Source organism: Venturia canescens, chromosome 10, assembly GCF_019457755.1.
Source record: "Venturia canescens isolate UGA chromosome 10, ASM1945775v1, whole genome shotgun sequence".
NCBI classification, from domain to species: domain Eukaryota; kingdom Metazoa; phylum Arthropoda; class Insecta; order Hymenoptera; family Ichneumonidae; genus Venturia; species Venturia canescens.
In genome coordinates, this window is record NC_057430.1 from 18,303,000 (window position 1) to 18,322,247 (window position 19,248).

At 39.8% G+C, this 19,248-nt stretch overlaps 2 protein-coding genes across 7 annotated transcripts in view; one reads left to right on the plus strand and one right to left on the minus strand.

Annotated features, from left to right (window-relative positions):
* LOC122417597 (follistatin-related protein 5-like) overlaps window positions 1-19,248 on the plus strand; it is a 191,888-nt gene that overhangs the window by 149,107 nt on the left and 23,533 nt on the right. For all 6 annotated transcript variants that reach the window (XM_043431237.1, XM_043431235.1, XM_043431236.1 and 3 more), the window contains one exon: window positions 18,970-19,099. In XM_043431237.1, the coding sequence (XP_043287172.1) occupies window positions 18,970-19,099 (130 nt within the window). The remainder of the gene's footprint in view (window positions 1-18,969; window positions 19,100-19,248) is intronic.
* LOC122417601 (hemolymph lipopolysaccharide-binding protein-like) lies at window positions 8,019-9,651 on the minus strand. Its single transcript, XM_043431246.1, has 2 exons — window positions 8,984-9,651; window positions 8,019-8,521 (listed from the first exon to the last, which is right to left on the minus strand). Exons 1-2 carry the CDS (start codon window positions 9,383-9,385, stop codon window positions 8,225-8,227), a joined length of 699 nt encoding a protein of 232 aa, XP_043287181.1. The 5' UTR covers window positions 9,386-9,651; the 3' UTR covers window positions 8,019-8,224.

Sequence of the window (19,248 nt, forward strand, 5' to 3'; positions counted from 1 at the left end):
CAGTCATTGATCGAATGGTTAAAACAAGGAATACAGCTATTAACGGTACACCTTGGTTTTATAGGATCTGTAATTGGACATGCATTTAAAATTCGTTATTGTCTTAAATCCTAACGTATGTATCGGAGAGGAAAAAGTCTTGAGTTTGCACATGGTGCCGTACCTCGCTCGGAGATAAGTATAAAATTAAATGAACGCCTGAGTTAAATAGGTCGAAGTAACGAATTGATCTACCGCAAAAACGTTTAGTACAGGGAAAGAGGATTTTAGAGAAAACTGGGGAATTCCGAGAGAGTGAGCCTAATAAGAAGGGACGATCTGCTCGGAAAATTAGCAAAAGGCTAATACCTTCTCTAAATGGAAAAAAATGCTGAACTAACATTCCTCTGGCCTCAGTTCAAAATTCGGAGTTTCCTTTAAATTTACACACGAATCCGGCACCGGAAAAAGCTGAACGGCGTTTTTCCTCTTTCTTTCTAGTATTTCTCATCTCTACTATCCCCCCTATGCACCTTGTTGTAGAATAATATTTCGCTAACAAACGTTTTTTTTTTCATTTATACGATTGCTTGGTATCTTACAAAATCGGTGATGCGAAAATATATCAAACTTATTTATTCGAAGGAAAGGATGATTTGAAGGAATCTTCGTGTCTGGGCCATGTATTTTCAGCCAATAAAAAGACGAAGTTGCAAGAAAATGACGTATGTAATACACCGGGTAGCAATTTCCGATTGCTCCCTCGATTGTTGTTCTGTGATCTCGAAATCTCGGTTCGATTTCTTCGCGAAAAAAAAAAACAAAGCAAACGGAAACGAGCCACGCGGGACGAAAACGAGCTGGTACAAAATCGTTGAGAAATCGCGCACAATCAGAGAGAAAAATATCAACAACTCGGAAAAACAGTAGAACCCATTCCCTACATTCGGTTCGTTCTTACATGTTGCCTTATACGCGTATACATAGGTGTCAAATATTTCGCTTCTCCGATATCTGTAGACAAAACTATCCGCGGTCGATGTTTTGGGGAGACACGCCCGTCGGGTCGGGCGCTTGGAATAATGTATATATGTGTGAAATGCTACTAAAATAACACAATAATAATAACATGCTTAATAGAATGATAATAACATTTTGTATTCAAGTCACTTGATTAGCGGTCCTGCAAAAAGTCGGATTAATATAACGAATTCAATTAAATGCGTCAACTTACATTTCTATGATTTTTATGCTACCCAGCAACGTCCGATTATATTATATACGTTAATCTACTTTAATACTAACTACCGTACATGCTAACTATACCATACTATTATCGCAATCTTATAGTACTGCGGGTCGGTAGGCGGCGTTTATTGTTGCGCGTACAGTTTTGTCGGATTTGACTCGTAGGATTGGAATTGGGGAAAGTTAATATTACCGGGGGTCGAGGAACAAGGTTAGGCTGCGTCATAGAGTGAGCTTGTTGCTTCGTTTTATTTTGCTTCGAAGGAGGCTTTTGTCTGCGCATTCCGCTCTGATTCTTCGTCTGCAGATGATGTCTTATGGTCGATCTCAGACGAGAGTCGCCCTTGCAGACGTACATCCACTTTCTGGAGACTAGAGCAGAATTCAGCAGGGAATAAGAGTCCAGCCTTCGAAGTATTAATTCGGCAATTTCCAAAGGCAAGCTAGAAATGAAGTCAACTTCGCGGCTGTTGGCTCCGATGGAGCTCATCAGCCTGGCGAAGGATTCCATGTTCTTGCTGCTTGCAATGACAATTGCCGAATGATGCTCCTCTGTCGGAGCGCCGGTTTATATAGGGATGTTCACCGTTCCGGATGACCACACCGGCCAACCAGAGTCACCTGTTATGGTTGACCACCTTGGCCAATGAAAAACGGCGTGGGATGATTTGATTTTCTCAACATCGCGTTCCATCTTCACATAACATCGAAGGCAACGAAGAAATATGGATTCCTTTCGATGCATGGAATTAAAGTAGCAACTCATGCTATTGATACATGAAATTTTTCTCAAATTCCGATGTCCTTCCAAGTGACGTAAATTCTATTTTCGAGTGCTCGTTCGTTCGAAAGCGAAATTTTCTAATCTTTCACAGATATTGGAGAGTACGTAAAACATTGCGTGATTGAACAACGTGTGGGAGAGGAGGCGTTATAGCTCGAGGCATACAAAAGCCATCATGGCGAGAACTAATTTTATCAGTGCACATACTCGAACCGGTGCTAGCTCCCGGTAAACCGTACGATGGTGTTTGTATGATCGATGACCCAAAAACGAGATTTTCTCGTAGGTATGAACGCCTCATGCCGCCCGAATGGTTCATCTTTTCGTTCGAAAATTTTGATCGATGGCTCGGTTACTCTCATTCCTACCGCAAACTATTTAACCGAACGATGAATTTTTTTACATGTCTACTCACTCACGACCCTACTCTAGTTGTGGCAAAAACTCACATAATTCGTGTAAACGGACAAATTTCTATCCATCATAATCATTCTTCAATGTTTGGCTGTCTAGTTTACTTGTAACGTCATACATCGTGAATAACGAATTTCAGCAAAGCTTGCCGTTGTGATCTGAACATCAAATTTGATATCATATGATAGGCCAGCAATCTGTCAACGTTATAAAAAATCGTAGCAAAGAACGCCGATGTTTTGGTCAAATGCATTCTTGAACGATTAAAATTACGTTGAGACTTACTCTCGCTGTAGAAATTAATCGAGTTAAATTTGTTGTTATTCAAGTAGTTGCTTCACTTCGTTATATTCTATACACCCCGTTGGTAAACACGTCACAGCCGAAAAAGATAATGTGACAAATAAATCACAGTCGATCGTCGGGCACAATTTTTTTTATTTCTATGGTTGAAAAAAAAAAAACAGAATTTCCAAGCCCCGGCCGCAATAAAAAGCTCGATTTTCATTCATCTTCTCGATAATTCTGGAATCCTCAGCCGGCTTTGAAACTACGCCTTATGAAAGACACATTTTTGTAAAGCTCCGCGTTTGCTTTTATTCTCTCTTATGAAAGCCATGAAAAATCATTCGTATATCTGTGAATAAAAAGAATGCTAATCCTCGAGGCGTTCTTTCATCCCGCTGCACCATCAACTTCCACGCTTTTATTCTATTCACTAGATTTACGCTATAAATTATTATGTCGTGGTCGAATGGAATATTCTATTGGTTTTCTCGATAAAGCCATAAACGAAAAATATCGTTTTTATACATCCCGTTGATTACCGAAGCACGACAATCCCTCAAAAATTATTTGAATATCACGAATAGTCGAATAGCGTTATATTTTCAAAGATTCGCGACGACGAAAAGGCTATTCAAACGCACTCTAGTTTCAACTCCAAGCTATAATCAAATTCGGATCTTCTTGTCAAAATTTCGGAAAAAAATGAAATTAAAAAAATAAATCCCCCATTTACTATTCGAACATTCGATTGAGATTAAAATCCGGGCATAAGTTCTCTCCACATAGTGTCTCGTTCATACAGAACATTGTGTTGATTCCATATAAGACTTCGTCCACTTTTCGCCAGTCCTAAGATATCTGCTAATTGCACCCCGATTGTCGCACGAACCGAAATTTGCATCGTGTATTGTTGTGCTCGTCACGTACGGAGCATAGAAGCATTATACTTGGACACAACAGCTATGCAATTCCCGCCTCTTGTATGCCCAACTCGCATGCCATCCAAATTAACTGTGGCTCGCATCCGTATTAGCCAATCTAATTGTCCCATGCTATCCTGAGATTCTGAGTAGCTACAAACTAGGACACTGTGATCGCTCCTCGATTTCTCCCGCCTGGTATGCCATTATGAGACGACTTCGGCTCTCCATTGTCAAAGACCTTATTTTCACCACATCATTTCAAAGTGAAGAAAGCCTGATACAAGATTCTATCCGATGGAGGAGCGTCGAACTTACCCAATGGAAAGCAAGCTTTGTATGTTTTCAAACTTGTAAAGAAAATGTAATAAAAGTTAATTGAGAATATAAAAACATGAAAAGAGGAAAAAATTAATGGAGAAATATTAATATTCGCGTACGATACCCTTCCGCGTATATACAAGTTGCCGGTGCACCAAGGTCCTATGACGGAATAATATAACTCAATTTTGTAAGGTTCGAAGGCAGCGGATATAGGATGTTGAAAAATTAGATTTCTCACAACGATAATCCACTATCGCGTATTTCATCCTGAAATCCTGTTTTTATGGCGAGAGCCACTTTGGACGGATTCCTGAGAGAGCTTCACAAGAAAGGACTCCTGATATTATTGGCGCTCTAGCTCTCCAGCCGAGTGGACACTTGTGGAGCTCATAGTTTACAACTACGACCTGTGCTTTCTTGCTGCACTTTCGCCTTTACCATTGAAAAAGTAATTCGCCGTATAATTTATTTTCCAGAATATTCTTTTTCGTGAAAAATCCTTCAATATATAGGGGAACATGGGGCAAATTGAACTTTTAAGAAACTAAGACAAATTCATTAATGAGCACACGGTCTTTCACTTGTATTTGAGTCCCAAAACTGACTACCATCGCTAATTTTTCAAATTTCGAAAAGAAAAAATTTCGGGGCAAAACGAACTCGGCCTCTGCGAAGCAAAAAAAATTATAAAAATATATTTCTCGCAATACAGCCGTTGGAAATGACTGCTCCCGGATGTAATGCAAGCTCTGGCATACGAGAAAAGAAATAGGACCCCCTCGAGCCCATTTATTGGATGCACGAGAGGAAAAAATGGGGTTAAGTCGCAGATCGCTTCTAAACCCATTTTTTGGTGACATGTGAAACATGAACTTGGAGTTCACTGCGCCAGGGTATAAACGATATTTCAACTATCTTTAGGTTTTGAAACAGATTCCCGTTCCCTGTAGGTCGGATTTCGTGAAAAACGATTTGTGGGGCAAAACGAGCTCAGCCTCAGAGAGGCATAAAAAATCCGAAAATTGCATTTTTCACAATCAACGCGTTGGAAGCGACGGCGTCCGCGCGTAAGACGAGCTCTGCTATGTGAGAAAAGAAATGGGACCTCCTCGGGCCCATTTATTTCATGTCCGAGACGAATAAATGGGTTAAAATCGCGGATTTTTTCACCAATTTCTTATAACATGAAAAAAATTAACTCCAAATTCACTGCACCAATATATAAATCATGATTCAACTATGTTTATGTTCTAAATCAGTTTTCCCGTTCCCTCTTTCTCGAATCTCGTAAAAAAAAAATGTGGGGCAAAACGAACTCAGCCTCTGGGAGGCATGAAAAATCAAAAAATTAGTTTTTTCGCAATAAAGACGTTGGGATGAATTCAATTTTTTTCACCGTGGATTATATTTCATCCGGAGACGGATGAATTGTATCATTGCGATTTCTGTAGAAAACAATTCCAATGAATTCAATTTTCTTTGTTTCTTACATTGTTCATCATTTCATTTAAAAAAAAAAGGAAATTCAAGAATTAAAGAATTTTTCGTAGTTCAGAAAATTTTGCCTCTGCCCTGTGCCCATTGTGGTTTCGAAAAGAAAAAAAAAAAACAGGAAATTTTAATATTAAACTTTTCGCTTCGAGTCGTGTTCGTTTTGCCCCGGATTTCGCGATCACGGGGCAAAACGAACACGGTGTTCGTTTTGCCCCGTGTGTTCAATTTGCCCCATGTTCCCCTATTATTCTACTACAAAAATTCCGGAGCGGAAGATCCTGCGAAACGAATTTTGTCGATTTTTTTCCAATTCTGCATCAATTCATCCGTGAAACTTGTTAAGATCGATCATTCATTTTCAGACTCGAATAAATACGTTGTGAAAAAAATACTTTACTACCTTTTTGCATCGCATTGGCCTAAATACCGTACATTTCCAAAGACAACCTAGAAAATCGGCTGAACCAGTGCCCCGGTTATCCGGACCCCCGAATCCGCCCTCAGAAAATGAACGATGCTTTTGGCACACATGGCAAAGTGCGAGCCCCGAGATTCGCCAGCTCGATACACTACAGCTACAGCTATGTTAATTAAGGAACGTTAACCTCAACCAAAACCAGGCAAAGATGGCCCGGGATGATGGGTATGCTGATGGAGAACGAGGTATCATAAATCCACGATAACTTACACCCACCGGAAACTGTTGCGGGGTGTCTGACAACCCATCTCACTAACGCTACAGCGAACCTGGTAGTCATCGAGCTTCGCCCTCATAAACGGATACGGACGAGACGGCCCAGCCAGCCGACATGCATTATATATCGTATTTCATGCACATGGCCAAATTCCACCGGAAATTCATAAACCTCGTGATATTTAATATGTCGAATCAAATTAATGGCCTAATCAAAACAGTTGTTGAAAAAATACTCGAACAAATGAGGGTTTTTAAAAATCTCATATGCATCGTACGAATTGGGTCGAAATTATTGAGTTGTCAACGAAAATCAGAAGTTGCGAGCCGTTCATAAAACTAGATAATGAAACTAAAAAGTATTTCTTGTTTTGTTACGAAAAACGAAAAATCTTCCTGGTCGAAAGTTACAGACGTAAAATTCAGAATAATTGTAAAGCGAAGTAGTAAATTGGAAAATATCTAGCGAGTAAACCATGCATTAAAAATGGCGAAACTCCACCGGCTTTATATTCGGAATACTTGATGCGCTTGCATACACACGTACAACGTACCATGTTAAAAATAACGCATACACGAGACGAGGTACGAAAAACCGCGAACGCGTGGTTCTCCGCAATACACGTGCCTGCCCTACCACCCATTTTACCAAACTTTCCCCTGTCGAGCTTATATAAATTTTATCCGCATTCATCTAAAACTCCATCGCAACAATTAATCACAGCCCAACAACCCTTGTGGACCATTCGTTGGTGATAAATTTTAAGTCCGTCCTTATCCAATGTATTAATAAAAAATTGTGCATTCGAGTGTAATTCTCGGGAAACTTATTCATGCCACATTTTTCATATCTCTTTTTCATATCGCGAATAAAATGATGAACTCAAATCGCTCGAATTTATTTCATTTGAATACTGAATTAGCATTCCAAACTTTACCCATCAAATAGAATATAAGAGATTATGGGTTTGCTCGAGTTATTGAAAATTATTATATCAAAATTACACAGTTATTGAAATTTCGTATTATATTGGGTCGGACTCCGCAGATAATATTGACAGTTGCCGCTGTTTCGTACGCCTGGGATGAATACTGATTTATTGGAATAGTTCGTCAACCTGGTTATGAAAACTGACTCATTTTTATTCCACTACAAATTCCCACGCAACATTAAAGCACACACGTGCAATGTACGTGACGAACTAGCATATTTTCTCGAACAGCATTTCGACCATCGTTAATATCGATAAAACGGAACGCCAAATAGTTTTAGCAAACAAAACGAAATCCCACGGTTGGTAGAAAAAGTGGATTGAAATGAGTTAAAATAAAACGTACTGTCCGCGAAGAATGTACAATTTCATTCTGTCATTCATTTGATTATCACAATTCAATTTTGTTTGATTTTAAGTATATTTTACGGAATTCACAGTTTTATTTCCATTTACCGTTTAATGCTGCAGTAGGTCAATTTCATTATAAAATACGCCAATATACATTTTGTGATGCTTCGCTTTTCGAACATTTGTCTGTTTCGCGTGATATTTACATAGCTGCTGGCTTATCGAATACACGCCACCATCTTCCGGTATGATTGTACCCTTATCAAAATTCCACAAATTTTAGACATACCGTTATTTAATTGGCTTACACCGACAATGCCAACGCGTATTTATGAAAATTCAGCTCCCGATATCATTAATATGTACCCTCAGTATAAATTTGAAGACGTCAAATCAATAATGAGGCACATAAAAAATGAGTTAATTTATTGATATTTCACTGGTAAGAGATATTTCGAAGGTCTATATGAATAAGCGCAATTCTAAAAATGAATGAATCCGAAGGAACGGGAAAGAATGAAAAATCATGGTTGATAAGTACCTTTGTATATTTAAGAGTTGCAGGCTCAGAATTATTTCGAGTCACTCTTTGGTCGAATGAATAAATGACTATTTGTATCGATATTTTACGTTCGCAATTACCGAGTCTATTTTGATAAATTGCTCAAAAAAGGATACGAACGAGATAACTAAAAATAATTATGAATTTTCAGTCAGAGGGAAAGAATCTTGAATTTCAATATGCCGGTTGTATGGCAGGAATTTCACAGAAAAAGGCAAAACGAATGTTACAATTGACGTCATCCATTCCGCCACTCTTCAAAAGAGCACCGCAATGTTGAACTCCACCACCGTTGTCCGGTTGTCCACCCCATTGATCGCTCCACTTCGTGTAGCCGTTCCTGTGAAGCGAATCACCGAGGATCGTTACCCAATCGCCCTCGTTGTAGAGATCGTGAGTGCCAATGAAGGCCTGATCTGTGTTCACTGCACCCCTTATCGTGCTAGCTGCTCTGAACAGATCCAACAGTACCTGCGGAAAATTCATTTCAACTCGTTCTAACAATTTGCATTTATTCGCCTTAAAATCAAAGCAATTTATTGACCGAAAATATATTCATTAAATATTTTATCCGAAAATCAACGAATATAATCGCTTCGTTTGAAAAACATTAATCCTAAATTGGCAATTTTGCTGGAATATGATTTCCAGCAAGTCTCGTGAAAATGATATCGAGGTATTTAATCCAGAATCGGCTCTCGAAGAGCCTCCTCGACTTGAAAAAATCAATTTTTCCTCATTTTTCAGAGTTTTTGACCAATTTTCGTATATCTGGTATTCCGGAAACCATCGGTGAATCCCTCATTACCGTGCCATACAGAAAAAAAAAGTACTTTTTTGGGACAGTCAGATGGAAACAAAAGAAATTGTAGCCGTCTGAATGTAGTTGATAATAGAGACGAAGTTAAAAAAAAGTCGAAATAAAAAACATACTTGTTCTTCGGCCAGAGAGTCTATAACCGCAAGATGTCCACCCTCTTCGTTGCAGACTTTTCTCGCCTCGTTGAAAGTGGCGGCCCTCGTGTGGAGTTTGTGAGCACCTAATCCAGGAGTGTACTGATAGTCGTCTCTCTTGGGAACACCACGGGTGCTCAAATCGCAGGCACATGCCATACCATGGATAACCATGTTACGAAGACTCTCAGGAGCCAGGCTTGCTGTGCACTGCGGAAATATTACATTTGGCAAATAACCACCGTTCGTGTCGCTCCTTGAGCATGGCGGTGGGCTCATCGTTGTATTTTCGGTTGTGCTTGGTTCGGTAGTTGATTCAACAGGAACGGAACGAACCGCGAGGGAAAAACCAACGAGGAACCATAAAATCGAGTAAAACATTTTGCAAGGTTGATCAGTTCTCTTTCCCTGAGGAATTATATTATATTATTATATTTCGAGTTTCGATTTTCGTTATTGTATCAAACTTCACGTTGAAAGTCACTGTCCCACTCGATCACTATTTTTCAAACGAAATGACGATGCTCTCAATTTATTTTTCTCTTTTTCGAGCTTCAACGTACCGTGAAAAACGAGCATAAGAAAAAAGCTGTTTCTTTGACTGGCTCGTAATGATATGCAGGACGATACGTCTGTTCAGAGCAAAAGCATCTCGAGGACTAGTTTGTAGAACCGTTAGGGAGCCCCAGCCGTTTTTGTGAAAGATGATCTCTCACTCGCTCTCTGTCCGGTGCTCTTTCCCTCTTTCTCCTTTACGTTTGTCCCATTCACGTTTGCCGCATAAGCATTTCGAGCTCCACGAACTCGAGCGAGAGATTACACGACGGAGAAAACACCACGTGCGATCGTCCGTCTCGTTCTCTGGGATTTCAAGGTCCGAAACGACGGCCAACCTTTTTACTCCTAACATCAGAGCTACCCAAAGTTTTTTCCATCTTCAGTTTTTTTCCCCCTCAATCACCCAGCGGTCTTACGTCTCCTTCAATCTCGCGAGAGCCAAATTTCACCAAGCCCGCATACTTTCGTTTTTGTGAGGAATATGGAAACATTTTGAAAAAATTTCATTCAATAAAACTTCAAAATGAGAATGATAAATGAAGTGAAAAAAAACTAAAGTTACAAATAGTAGTGCTCCGCTAAAAATGGATATGATTTAAAATTCCAAGATCACATTCGCACAATCAAATATAACGCAGTCGATTATAATTGATTATTGCAAAGAAACTTTTTTCAATTTCATTCAGTTATTTCAATGAGCTGTTCAATAAACACGAATACTAATTTCTTTTCTGAGCATTTATTTTCAAGATTGAATCACTCGAAACTATTTACGACTTCGGTGATCTGCGACTGATTATGCTGTTAGAATCCATATATATACTAACAAGATTATCGATGTATATAAGCTACATTTTAGGGTGTGAATTCGTTGCTGCTGTACTTACATCAGTTTACGTGACTCCATAAAGGAAAGATTCTATGCCAGCGGTGTCCTTCATCCTCTTAGAACCATGAAATATAGTAGGGGAACATGGGGCAAATTGAACACACGGGGCAAAACGAACACCGTGTTCGTTTTGCCCCGTGATCGCGAAATCCGGGGCAAAACGAACACGACTCGAAGCGAAAAGTTTAATATTAAAATTTCCTGTTTTTTTTTCTTTTCGAAACCACAATGGGCACAGGGCAGAGGCAAAATTTTCTGAACTACGAAAAATTCTTTAATTCTTGAATTCCCTTATTTTTTAAATGAAATGATGAACAATGTAAGAAACAAAGAAAATTGAATTCATTGGAATTGTTTTCTACAGAAATCGCAATGATACAATTCATCCGTCTCCGGATGAAATATAATCCACGGTGAAAAAAATTGAATTCATCCCAACGTCTTTATTGCGAAAAAACTAATTTTTTGATTTTTCATGCCTCCCAGAGGCTGAGTTCGTTTTGCCCCACATTTTTTTTTTACGAGATTCGAGAAAGAGGGAACGGGAAAACTGATTTAGAACATAAACATAGTTGAATCATGATTTATATATTGGTGCAGTGAATTTGGAGTTAATTTTTTTCATGTTATAAGAAATTGGTGAAAAAATCCGCGACTTTAACCCATTTATTCGTCTCGGACATGAAATAAATGGGCCCGAGGAGGTCCCATTTCTTTTCTCACATAGCAGAGCTCGTCTTACGCGCGGACGCCGTCGCTTCCAACGCGTTGATTGTGAAAAATGCAATTTTCGGATTTTTTATGCCTCTCTGAGGCTGAGCTCGTTTTGCCCCACAAATCGTTTTTCACGAAATCCGACCTACAGGGAACGGGAATCTGTTTCAAAACCTAAAGATAGTTGAAATATCGTTTATACTCTGGCGCAGTGAACTCCAAGTTCATGTTTCACATGTCACCAAAAAATGGGTTTAGAAGCGATCTGCGACTTAACCCCATTTTTTCCTCTCGTGCATCCAATAAATGGGCTCGAGGGGGTCCTATTTCTTTTCTCGTATGCCAGAGCTTGCATTACATCCGGGAGCAGTCATTTCCAACGGCTGTATTGCGAGAAATATATTTTTATAATTTTTTTTGCTTCGCAGAGGCCGAGTTCGTTTTGCCCCGAAATTTTTTCTTTTCGAAATTTGAAAAATTAGCGATGGTAGTCAGTTTTGGGACTCAAATACAAGTGAAAGACCGTGTGCTCATTAATGAATTTGTCTTAGTTTCTTAAAAGTTCAATTTGCCCCATGTTCCCCTACATAGGATATATATTTCGAAAGAGGTTTTTATGGTCCGTATAAGTGAGAGCTTGCCAAATTACCGCCCAAAAATGGAAGCGGATATTATTCGTGATACGAAGACATTATCAAACAGTTCTCGAGCGCTTCAGAGTGTTATAGTTTTTTACGGATCGCTCAACGGTAAAAAAAAAATATATAAAACTATAAAGATCGAAGCATAAACAAGCGGGAATTTCGATGAAATAATATCTTACTAATTAGCAGCAATATTTAAAATCCAAAACTCGAGATATTTATCCAGCTAATTGTCGTTTCAAGATTTTACGAAAAAAAGGTAATAACTTTTCTATTAAACGCGACTTCCATGGATTATCATTAACTACGAGCGATTGCTCTTCCGTGCAATCGCTTGCAGTTGATAATGAAAGTTGAAATGTGCGGGAAACCGAAAGTGCTCGATAAGTTAATAAGTAATCGAATACAGAATTAGTGGGCTAGAATAATTGCGATAATTAACGAGTGGAGTGCATCGATAACACACCTTGATATATACTCGTTGATCGATCGATTCCTTTTTTCTCCCGTTCACTCCCTCAATTAAATAGAGTACAAACTGACTGTTTCGTTGCGCACCTGGTGATGAGCTGATCGCTAGAGATTTCTCATCGAGCAGTTTCGATGTATGAGCACTTTACGGGTTCGATATTCGTGCTTAATCGATCCTCAACGGAATCATATCATTCCTCAAACTCTCCACCATTCGGTAACTGTAGACTCATAATTGCTATTCGAAAACGCATTATAGTCGGGTTCGTTGTTTTATACGTGCGTGCTATTCGGAGCATAGGTGCACGAACATTGTCGAAACATGACCCTTATCGACGTCAACCGCACGAGCCCCAAAACCATGCAACATTCCCTACTTACGCCTACTATTTATATACGTACGGGCTGTTTCAGCTCTAACGCTAAATAATGCAACTTCAATGTTGGGACTAAATTATCCGTTACAAAGTTCCAAATGGTTTCCTTTGACCAAGCAGTCCCTTAATAAAATTATTAATGGTTCAAGTTAGACTCTCGAGTGGTCAAAAGCTCCCCGTCATGCGGCGAGTCATCGGTCTATCGCGTCCATTAAAAGGAACATACGAACCGAGGCACTTTTCAAATCGAGTTTTCGAAATACGCGCACGAACAATTTCAATAAATCCGCCTCAGGCTTCGACGACGAAATGAAGGTATTTTCGTGAACAATATCGGAACGTATTAAGGTGAATTTTGAAGAAACTTACGTTGCGTTACATCGGAAATATCGAATCGCTCGCGCACATTTATGCTTGCTGAGATCGTCTGATACGGGAAAAAAAAAACCCACAGATTTGAGCAACGAGTAGAGTTGAATTGAACAAAGAACATTCGTCCGGATGCGTAAAGCAGTTTCGTTCGTCATAAAAAATTGCGAAAACTTTCCAATCGTTCAACAGCTTCGGAACACCCTCTATATTTTGGAGGATGAGAGCACAGATTAATGCATTTTTGTATTCCGTATATTTAACCCGTTGTTATGTTCTCTCACGTTCTCGTTGATCCTCGAGCTTTCTGCGCCCCGGTCTCCTCCCTATTTCGGCTTACATGTCAGTCTGCTCCGATGGCCACTCCACATAACAATTTCAAAGCCCTACCACAGTATACATCCCACCAAACTATGTTCCCGCAATCTTCGTTGCTATGAAAAGGCAAGTTCCCGTAAACACACCCTGATTCAATTTTCATTAAGAATCCAACTGATTATCCAAATTCCAATCGCCTATTAGGATCTATTACAATGGATTATTGTTGGTATGTTGCACAAATTTTGCCTGTACAGAAATAATCTAATGACGGATAGTCGCTTATATGCGCAACATTTTTTAAAAAGTGTTCACCGACGCGTTTGTAACTAAAATCAATTGAAGCGCGGATTCCAGAAAAATGAGTTTTTCAAAAGTCGTTTGATCAACATTTGTTGAATATTTAATTTTGTTCATTACGAAAGGAAAAATGTTGCGTTACGAAATATAGAACAAAAGCTTTTTTTCAATTTGAAAGACAATAAAAGTAGGTCGCTGGTGGGAAAGGTGTCTTTTGGAGAGTAACGATGAATGGACGGAAAGTTTCTGAATATTCGACCTCATTTGGGGGATGGGGATTGAGTGCGTGAGGTCGAGAGGTTTTAAGGATGCCTCGAAGTGGATACCACACGAGGATATTCCGTATAGAGCCCACGGCACGTCAAAATACGTTGCGCGATATAACTGACACGAGATACTCGTGACATGTTTGCTCGGTGAACCTGTTTTGTGGCGACTCGTACTAATGAGGGCGCGATATCATACACGTCTACGAGTACAAAAACCCTCATCTTTTCGTTTTAACGAAATGAATCCTCCTGATGACGCTCGAACAACTCAATGCCCGAGCTCCCCCCAAAATCGCAAAATGCTAAAATTCAATTTTAAAAACCAACGAAACAAAGTTTTTTATTCGAATTTTACATTTTCCTAATTGTGGCGGAAATAAAAGTACTCGATATTCTTGCTCGGATAAAAATCGATGAGTTGGATTTGGTTTTATACACAGGATATAAACGCGTGGTTCATCGAGATGTCTTAATCGATGATTAATGATGGAATAAAAGTGTCAGGAAGACGAATGACGTGAGGATTCAAGGAAGTCAGAGGAAAGTCGAAAAGAGATGAAAATATCCTTCTCCGGAGACGGAGGATATGGAAGGTTTTCAAAATTATCGCTCATGAACATCGATCATCCGAAGTCCGGGCGGTCAATTCGCGTAGAATATAAATGAGTTCTGTAACATCATTGGACGGAAATGTTTTCGAACGACCTAGATTTGATCTGGAATTTAGAACGACTTACTTTGACTCGCTTTGAAAACGATTTGCTGTTATGTTATAAACGTACCAGGAACTTTCAAACGCGGAAGAATATAGAGGAGTTTGGTCACAAAATTTGTCATGTTCTACATATCGAAATAGCGTATGACGCATGATTGCGGCCAGTGACAACAAAATCCCAGATTTTGTAAGACAATCCGATCGTGACTTGGCTACAAGGACGTCGATCAGCGCTAAGAATGAAGCAGGCACTTTATTCCCAATAACGCAATCGCTACAATTAGCTAAACAGACAAATCGGATTATACGACATTGTTCGTTGAGAGAAAACATTGAAAGTTCGATCGACTGTTGAACGCATGAGCACTTTTTTCCTATGCTAATAAGTCGGGAATTAGTTTTCGTGGTGTATGTAATCAAATGAAAACAAAACTCCATGGGAAAAGGGTAATTTGTGTTTCCTCGAGGGAAAGAGCAATATTGCAAGAACTTTATAACATATTGGGTATATGAAACTTTGTATACTCAACTAGATTTTATCGATGGGAAATTTATCGATAAATTCCATCATGATCGAACTTTACAAAACTCTTATTATTTTATTATCGTTTTCCAATATGTGCATGGCTCACGCACCTAAGTTACTATGCTTTGAATGAACTCGCGGAATAGGATTAATACCGAGACCCACAAGAGATGAAAATCACTTTGAATATCGTTATACTAAAAGAATAAAGAAGGATATTGTCGAATTTAATCACGATACATTATGGTATGAAAATGAATTCGTTGGTATCACTATTCGGTGGATTTCATGTGAACGCGAAGATTGATTGATTCTTTGGTCCCCGTGGGAGAATGCACCTGCCGGGTATAAGCGGGTGGTTCTATTCTAGGTTAGACAATAGTTACATCACGAGAATAATCCATCCCTATATCGGAATCCATCTCCCCCCTTTGACGTATAATTCCCTCGACAGATGGATCAACTCGGTTCTCGCGTCCCCGACGAACAACGGTGTTACTTCGACAATTAGTAACCGGTTACGGAACTTAAAAGTACTTATCTGATGCATGTCCTGTCATTCCGAAAATGTCACTCGGGCAATCTTGCGGGATCGGCCTTTCCCTCTCGAATAGACAATTACACGAACGATCGACCTCCGAAATCCGTCTGACCATCCTGCTGCACAATCCGCACGTCAACTTCCGATCTACCACCGTACAACAACCGTTGTCACCGTGGACAGAGGAGGCGCGGGTTGTAACTATTCAACAGGAAGGTTCATCGGAGCTCAATGATCCTAGAACATGGCACAGTCTCAACAGAAGCGTTTCGAATACGTGTATATAGCGGTGCGACTGCATTTACAGATGGATCAGCAATTCAATTGTGCCTCGGAATCAATATCTCCGAGGTAGCGATGCCATCGAATACAATAAGCGCATTACGCTCAAGAGAAAGGACCCATTGGTGTGAAAATATTTACGTACGCCACGTTTTCGGATAATTTTATATGTAAATCACAAATTGACTAATTCAAGTTTGGGCCGGTGGTGGATCGATCGTCTATACGGCCAAACTAAGTTTCATTGGTTCGAACGCGAGGGAATTCTCAGCATAAACTAACATGAATTAGCAATTACGATACTTAAAAGAAATAAGAGGAGGAGCTAATACTAGATGTCTCCGGTATAGAGCCAATATTTCTTGCGAATTAATTAGTAATAAAAACTAGGATACAAATTATATAGAGTGGGTATTATTGTCGAATGTTCTTACATTGCTCTATTTACAAAAATAAAAATATTCCTAGGAATAAGTTACTGCGCAGCAACGATCCTATTAATCTATCTTAATGCTAACTATACCATACTATTATCGTAATCTTATAGTACTGCGGGTCGGTGGACGACGTTTATTGTTGCGCGTACAGTTTTGTCGGATTTGACTCGTAGGATTGGCATTGGGGAAAGTTAATATTACCGGAGGTCGAGGAACAAGGTTAAGCTGCGTGATGGAGTGAGCTTGTTGCTTCGTTTTATTTTGCTTCGAAGGAGGCTTTTGTCTGCGCATTCCGCTCTGATTCTTCGTCTGCAGATGATGTCTTATGGTCGATCTCAGACGAGAGTCGCCCTTGCAGACGTACATCCACTTTCTGGAGACTAGAGCAGAATTCAGCAGGGAATGAGAGTCCAGCCTTCGAAGTATTAATTCGGCAATTTCCAAAGGCAAGCTAGAAATGAAGTCAACTTCGCGGCTGTTGGCTCCGATGGAGCTCATCAGCCTGGCGAAGGATTCCATGTTCTTGCTGCTTGCAATGACAATTGCCGAATGATGCTCCTCTGTCGGAGCGCCGGTTTATATAGGGATGTTCACCGTTCCGGATGACCTCACCGGCCAACCAGAATCACTCGGTACGGTTGACCAGCATTCAACCAATCAGAAACGTTTCCTTCGTTCCTCCAGCATTCGACGAAGAAAAATTATACTCTAAAACTCCGCATAATAATTAAGAAGAGCATGGACGATGTAAAAAAGGAAAAACTTTGCAATCAATATTAATTTAAAGAACGAAACAAACGGGAGTAGATAGGATTTCTCGTGGTGATTCACAATGTTTTCTTTCTCTCAAAGAAGAAAAGAAAGAATCGGAATCGATGGAAGGTGATTGGAGATTTTTCTTTTTAGTTCTCTCGATACGGCGCAAACAAAAGATAGAGAGAATGGAAAAACTCTCGTGAACTTGATCACCATCCTCGTACCTACAACACCCCCCTATCGTTTTACCACGATCCTGAAAGATCCTTGGCTACCTCGCCGCTCCGATATCCCCTATTTTACCTAGTACGTAGGTATCCGAGCGCTGAACGAAGGCTACGTCGATATATACCAGCGCTGCTTTCGTTTATCGGGAATCGATAGATTACTTCGCGGGAATTACTCCGGTTCACGACGCGCGGAGAAAACCTCATGGGACAAAATGCCACGAAAATGATGTCCACCGAGAGGCTGCCATCGCTTCCTCATGATCTTTCTCAAGCTTCAACCGTTGAAAGAGCTTTCATTTTTCACTTTGAATAAGGTTTCCATAACGGAGAAAAAATTTTAATACAAATATTCAAGTATTCAATTTTATTTCTCATCATTCAGACTTCTTCAACGGATCAAGTTGAGCGAGGCAAAATCGCAATAGTTTTATTTCCGTCGTCTCTTCGATAGAGCGTGCAAAAGTTCGATCATGAGGGCTGGCTTTGCTGAACCAAGCGTTTCGAACACTTTGATCTAATCTGGGATTTTCAAGGGATTTTGAATAATGGCGACAAGAGATTATAGGAAAAGTTGGAAAAATGTGTCCGAGCGACGGAGCCGGAATCGATCAAAGACAATTCTCATCGTATAACGAAATTTGAGCCAATTAATCGTCCCGAAAATTGTTCGTGACGCGATAACAAAGCTGCTTGAGCGAATGAAACGCGATGAAAATTTTCGTCCTCTTTGCTGCATGCTCGGTGTTTCAATCCTCTCTCCGTTCCTCCGCTTTTCGCGAGCGCGATCAGCCGCGAACGACTCGATCCTTCTACGACTTGGCCATTCCGCTTATTAGCTTAATCCGATATTAACCGCCCGAGCGTTCTGCAAACTCCACCACGCGAAAAGCTTCCTCTTCACCAGGTCGATTTCACCTGTTTAACGGGGGCTCTAACAACTTCAACTTCAAACGATCAATATTCTTTTGAAAAAACGATTTGCTCTACATTCAAACGTTTAATGCATTTTACGAATGACGATCTTACAAAAATCATATGTGCACGGAGGAGCATAAATCGCCAACGAGTAAAAAAGCTGATATTTTAACAATATTCATAATTGTTCTCAAGAAAACGCAGCAGGTGTTCGAGCTCGCAGGCGCATTCAATCCAGGAAATAATTTAACCGGAATAACGAAAAGAAAGCTCTTTATGTATGCGGTCTGGTGATTTTTTTTCGTCGTCGGGGGTTTGTCTTCCGCGACAGTAAGATTTATGCCATGTTGTTTTTCCTTCGCGGTCTCGGCGAAAGACAGGAAAAGAAGAAAGCATTTCTGACACTGTGAGATTAATGTTGGGTTGGAATATTACAAAGTCTGAGAAAACAACCACACTTCGTTGACAAACTTTCGGTAAGACAATCAGTAGTTTGACAAAAGAATTTATAAAAACGCGCAGGAAATAAACGACATGAATAGTATCTCCACGACACAACAATTTCTTTAGCATTTACGTCACTTTTACAAATCCATCTTCGAGTGACAGTTCATATTTTTCGTTTATCACATTTTTCGTATATCTATGTTACAGCACACCAGACGCCATCATGATTTCGCGACAACATTGTCCGAGACTGTAGCTGCTACGACTACGACGAGCCTCATCGACGATTCAATCACCCCGACAACTCTTCTAGACCAGGACAAACATTACGATCAAAGTGAGTTTGATTCACCTGTAAACTATAGTATAACCTCTGTTGTGGAACTTTTATTATTTTTCGTCTTGTCAAATTTTCGGTATAACTTCAAACATTTTTTACCCTCCGACAGTCTCACAATCATCCTGACCTCTTTTGACATTTCACAA

What these genes read in the sequence shown, in the direction of transcription:
- LOC122417601 (XM_043431246.1), bottom strand. Translation starts at nt 9,385, where the DNA reads ATGTTTTACTCGATTTTATGGTTCCTCGTTGGTTTTTCCCTCGCGGTT. An exon ending in ACTCTCTGGCCGAAGAACAA is followed by an intron (nt 8,522 to 8,983) that starts GTATGTTTTTTA and finishes AATTTTCCGCAG; the next exon opens with GTACTGTTGGATCTGTTCAG.